At 41.6% G+C, this 6000-nt stretch overlaps 1 protein-coding gene across 2 annotated transcripts in view; it reads left to right on the top strand.

Moving 5' to 3' along the window:
* The first annotated feature begins 2318 nt into the window (after positions 1–2318).
* LOC118384384 (trafficking protein particle complex subunit 8) overlaps positions 2319–6000 on the top strand; it is an 80147-nt gene continuing 76465 nt past the window's right edge. For both annotated transcript variants that reach the window (XM_052461379.1, XM_052461374.1), the window contains exon 1: positions 2319–2652. In XM_052461379.1, coding sequence (XP_052317339.1) covers positions 2496–2652 — 157 coding nt within the window. In that variant the 5' untranslated portion in view covers positions 2319–2495. The remainder of the gene's footprint in view (positions 2653–6000) is intronic.

Raw genomic sequence — 6000 nt, 5'->3', positions numbered from 1 at the left:
TTTCAGAGCATTCTCGTGCAGAATAACTCGTGAATTTACAAACGCTCAACAAAAATGTGAATTAAATTGTTGCCAACAGCACAGTTACAGTCACCGAACCAGCTCTGCTAGGGCGAGTAAAATGGTCAAAGTGAGGTGTTCTCTCACTTGTGTCTGGAAGTAGCTAGCCAACATTAGTCAGTTAGCTTGGGTGCTTGACTGCCGTTGAACGCTCGGATCAACCCTACTCCATCCAGTGTGTGCTCTGAATGCTCCGAGAGCAAAAAGCTCTGAATTTACAAACGGATAATTGGACAATGTTTTGGATTTATTCATGCCCAGAGCACGCTCTGGCACTCCAGATTGAATTTACGAACACACCCCAAATCGTAAAATGTTGATCTAGTAATTTGTTGCATAGCAACAGCATCAACTTCCGGCAGACAGGTGAAGTTCTAGTAGCTCAACTGAAACGATACCGTTAGTTTACAGTATACTAAAATGAACTCATAGTATATAGTGTCGTCACGTGACTTTCATTAATGTGATGACTGATATTTAATGAACAATTACCTACTATGTTTAATAATTACCTACTATTCTGTTTGCCTCAGGGGCATAGGTATGAATTGTCAAAGACTCCAGTCACCCAAGTCATAGACCGGAGCGTACTGCTGCTACTCGCTGTTTATTATCTATGCCTCCAGTGTTAATGCTAAATTGTAATTATTTCACCACTATGGCCTATTTATTGCCTTACCTCCCTAATCTTACTACATTTGCACACACTGTACATGGATTTTTCTATTGTGTTATTGACTGTAACTCTGTGTTGTTGTTTTTGTCGCACTCCTTTGCTTTATCTTGGCCTGGTCGCAATTGTAAATGAGAACTTGTTCTCAACTGGCCTACCTGGTTAAATAAAGGTTAAATAAAATAAATAAATACAATTGGGGAGGATGGCTGGAGTGGAATAAGTGGAATGGTATCAAATATATCAAACACGTGGTTTCATGGTTAGGACCATGGTGCTTGCCTACGGAGCTGTGAGGGGAACGGCACCTCAGTACCTCCAGGCTCTGATCAGGCCCTACACCCAAACAAGGGCACTGCGTTCATCCACCTCTGGCCTGCTCGCCTCCCTACCACTGAGGAAGTACAGTTCCCGCTCAGCCCAGTCAAAACTGTTCGCTGCTCTGGCCCCCCAATGGTGGAACAAACTCCCTCACGACGCCAGGACAGCGGAGTCAATCACCACCTTCCGGAGACACCTGAAACCCCACCTCTAAGGAATACCTAGGATAGGATAAAGTAATCCTTCTCACCCCCCTTAAAAGATTTAGATGCACTATTGTAAAGTGACTGTTCCACTGGATGTCATAAGGTGAATGCACCAATTTGTAAGTCACTCTGGATAAGAGCGTCTGCTAAATTACTTAAATGTAATGTAATGTAAATGTTTCCATGTGTTTGATGAAATTCCATTTGCTCCATTCCAGCCATTATTATGAGCCATCCTCCCCTCAGCAGCCTCCACTTGTGTAGGTGTTATGTGACATGAACATGTCAGCAGTTTGATGCCTTCTAAAAAACGTGTCCCCGTTAATTCATGGAGGTATCTTATGGGCTAGGGAGACGTTAGGTGACTTGGTGAAAGGTATCAGTAGCCTCACTAGGCTTAATTTTGACATGAATCAATCCCCATAGGCATGAATCAGAATCACTCCCATTAAAACAGTAGCCGACAAACTGGGTGAAGGACACTGTCTACTGTTGTAGCCCTCGCTTCTTCTTTTGTGGGGTTTATCGGCGGTTGGCATCCAACTGGTACCTACTATACTGCTGCGCCCCTATCTCTCGGTTATTGTTGTTTAAACATGTACCAATATAAGTATAAAGGGGTTCCTGCAGATGCAGGAGTTACGGGCTGCAATTGCACATTTCTCAGAAGCGAATGGTTTCCACTAAATAGCATAGCCACAAAGTCACATTTGGCTATATCGTAAAAATGCATTTTAAAAAATGTACTTTTTTGTCTTAATTTAAGGTTAGAGTTACGCATAATGGGGCGGCAGGGTAGCCTAGTGGTTAGAGCGTTGGACTAGTGACCGGAAGGTTGCCAGTTCAAATGCCCGAGCTGACAAGGTACAAATCTGTCGTTCTGCCCCTGAACAGGCAGTTAACCCACTGTTAATTCCTAGGCCGTCATTGAAAATAAGAATTTGTTCTTAACTGACTTGCCTAGTTAAATAAAGGTAAAATAAAAAATAAATAAAAATAATGTTTGTAGTATGGTTAAATAACGAAGAGACATTTTAAAAATAGGCGGAGTTTATGACTTTGTGGCTGTTGTAACTAGTGACGACCGAAGCGAATCAGGCAACTGTAGAATTCAACACCGCTGCTTTGTACTGTCAGTAGGGGAGTTGTTTTCAACTCAGAAGCGGAGAGCTTTTCACTATCGAAATCCAGAGAGAAATACAATTTCGTAGTCTGGGCCTCTCAAGCAGACCGCAATGGCTCAGTGCCTACAGTCTGTGCAGGAGTTCATCCAGGACTCGTTTGTTCCAATGGTGGCTGTCCTGTGCAGCGAAGATGCGGAAAAAATGACTCGTAAAAACAACCTTAATTTCTCGGAGCTGTTAAGACCTTTCTGCCGGTTAACCTCCGAAGGTAAGGGCTTTTATATACAACAACTTGACGTTTTCATGCTCGAACTTCCACCGTACACAAGGGGAATCTAAAATCAAGCTATTGCGACAGTTGTGTGTTTTTATGTCCACCGTTTTTAGCTAGCTACTTAACATTAACGTAGCATGTTATCCTAGCCAGCTAAGCTCGCTAACGTTAGCTAAGCTAACTAGCTAGCTACACTCCACAGCTACTGCCGTCACTTTGGCATTCAAGTCAAGTGACAGGAATGGTTAACCAGTAGCAGATGTGGTGCTGAAACAGAGGCCTTTGTCTTGTTTCTTCAATGTGTCACCCGATAGGACACGATATGTCCTCCATTGTCGTACGTCTGCAACCGTCTTGGGTGTCTTTGCAGCTAAATGCCGTTAGCAAAGAAGGCTTCCTGGTGTCAAAGGACTGGGAAGAGGCCCAGTTAGACTAACGTTAAGTGGGGCTGACAGGGACGTGGGAGTTAAGCGTCTCCTGTCATACTAAGTTGTTTTGCTGCACCTTGAAAGTAGACTGTCTGCTTTCTATTTTAACCAATTTCAAGCGTGCTTAGCCAGCTAACAGCCAGTGTTACTGACTTTTTATTTTTCCTTTATTTAACTAGGCAAGTCAGTTTAAGAACAACTTATTTTCAATGACGGCCTAGGAACAGTGGGTTAACTGCCTGTTCAGGGGCAGTATCTGACTGAGCTGTGGTAGGCAGAAGCAGGCGCGTAAACATTCATTCAAACAGCACTTTCGTGCGTTTTGCCAGCAGCTCTACGTTGTGCGTCAAGCATTCCGCTGTTTGCCTTCAAGCCTATCAACTCCTGAGGCTGGTGTAACCGAAGTGAAATGGCTAGCTAGTTAGCACACGCTAATAGCATTTCAAACATTACTAGCTCTGAGCCTGTGGTTGTTTCCCTTGCTATGCATGGGTAACGCTGCTTCGAGGGTGGCTGTTGTCGTTGTGTTCCTGGTTCGAGCCCAGGTAGGGAAGAGGAGAGGGACGGAAGCTATACTGTTACACTGGCAATACTAAACTGCCTATAAGAACATCTATTAGTCAAAGGTTAATGAAATACAAATGGTATAGAGGGAAATAGTCCTATAATAACTACAACCTAGAACTTCTTACCTGGGAATATTGAAGACTCATGTTAAAAGAAACGACCAGCTTTCATATGTTCTCATGTTCTGAGCAAGGAACTTAAACGTTAGCTTCTTACATAGAACATATTGCACTTTTACTTTCTTCTCCAACACGTTGTTTTTGCATTATTTAAACCAAATTGAACATGTTTCATTATTTATTTGAGGCTAAGTTGATTTTATTGATGTTTTATATAGTTTATATATGTTTTATATAGTTAAAATAAGTGTTAATTCACTATTGTTGTAATTGTCATTATTACAAATATATATTTTTTAATCGGCAGATTAATCGGTATTGGCTTTTATGGTCCTCCAATAATCGATATCGGCTTTTTTGGTCATCCAATAATCGGTACCGGCGTTGAAAAATCATAATCGGTCGACCTCTAGTGGCAGCATTATTTTGTGGGGGTGCTTTGCTTCAGGAGAGACTGGTGCACTTCACAAAATAGATGGCATCATGAGGGAGGGAAAATTGTGGATATATTGAAGTTAAAGCTTGGTCGCAAATGGGTCTTCCAAATGAACAATGACCCCAAGCATACTTCAAAAGTTGTGGCAAAATTGTATAAGGACAACAAAGTCAAGCTATTGGAGTGGCCATCACAAAGCCCTGACCTCAATCCTATTAGACCTAACATTTGTGGGCAGAACTGAAAAAGCGTGTGTGAGAAAGGAGGCCAACAAACCTGACTCAGTTTCACCAGCTCTATCAGGACGAATTGGCCAAAATTCACCCAACTTATTGAGGGAAGCTTCTGGAAGGCGACTCAAAACGTTTGACCCAAGTTAAACAATTTAAAGGCAATGCTACCAAATACTAATTGAGTGTATGTAAACTTCTAACCCACTGGGAATGTGATGAAATAAATAAATGCTGAAATAAATCATTCTCTCTGCTATTATTCTGACATTTCACATTTTTACAATAAAGCGGTGATCCGAACTGACCTGAGACAGGGAATTTTTTGCTAGGATTAAATGTCAGGAATTGTGAAACCGAGTTCAAATGTATTTGGCAAAGGTATATGTAAACTTCTGACTTAAACTGTACTTGTATTAGTAATTTGGCTTAGTGCTAGTTTACCACTGGCATTTAAATTTCCAGGTTACTCATGGTCTGACAATGAAATGTCCTGGCTACCTTACTCTTTATGCAATCGAGCTAGCTAGTTAGCTATGTACTTTCCATCTGATATCCATAGCTACCATATAGTCTTGCTACAAAGGCCTAGCAATCACATCCATAGCTACCATGTTTCTTTTTGCTATGGCTCATGTGAAATTGGAAAACTGTCATGTTTTGGAATAAACAAGACTGGGTTTTAATCATCAGGCTATGATAAAATCACATCCATTATAGTCACTGACCTGTAATAACCCTGGTTGTCTTATTACCCCTTTCGGGCCTCCAGAGTGGCGCAGCAGTCTAAGGCACTGTCCATTGGTAAAATAATAAATAAATAAAAATAACCTCTCCATAGACACATAAGACACCATGTACATTAGATTTGTGGAATGCATAGCTTACATATTCTGCTCAAGAGGGGAGGAGTTGGACTAGGGGTTTCCTATTGTCTTCCTGCACCTGTCTCCCCAGAGGGTGACAGCTCTACATTACAGCACGGTTGTCACAGCTTCCTGTAGAACAACAATAGACTTACTAACAATTAAGCAGCTGCTGAGCTGGTGTTGTGTGTATTCTGGGGGAAATTCCTCGAAATTGAGATGTTACTCCCGCAAACAGGTTGTGGCATTCTCACACATTGTTTACATACATTTTGCTTTTCAGTGGTCTGTATGTGTGTGCTTGCTTTTCAGTCAAATGTAATCTAATTTCTGTAGGAATGTTTCCAAATTGCTGACAGGCCAGACAGACTTAAGAGGAGGACACAAAACACTTCGCTATGGAGAAGTGCCATAAGAGTTAGGCTACATGACCATTTGAATGTGAGTGCTTTGATGTCTGGCTGTCCAAACATGCTGCCTCATGATAATGTTCTTACTGCATGAAGTTGTATGGACGCTGTTTCTGTGAATCCTTCATGCAGTAGTCAAAAGTAGTTGGGTGTTTTATATTACCTTAATTTAGTCTCACATCCACGTCTCTTCACACGTTTAGCATCACCCCCCCCCCCTTGTTAAAATTTCAAATTATTTTCTTAATTTGACTGTCTGTATCTGAAAGGAAAAAAGAGATGCACA

The sequence above is a fragment of the Oncorhynchus keta genome, chromosome 1, assembly GCF_023373465.1.
Source record: "Oncorhynchus keta strain PuntledgeMale-10-30-2019 chromosome 1, Oket_V2, whole genome shotgun sequence".
NCBI classification, from domain to species: domain Eukaryota; kingdom Metazoa; phylum Chordata; class Actinopteri; order Salmoniformes; family Salmonidae; genus Oncorhynchus; species Oncorhynchus keta.
This window is presented reverse-complemented; position numbering and strand designations above follow the sequence as displayed.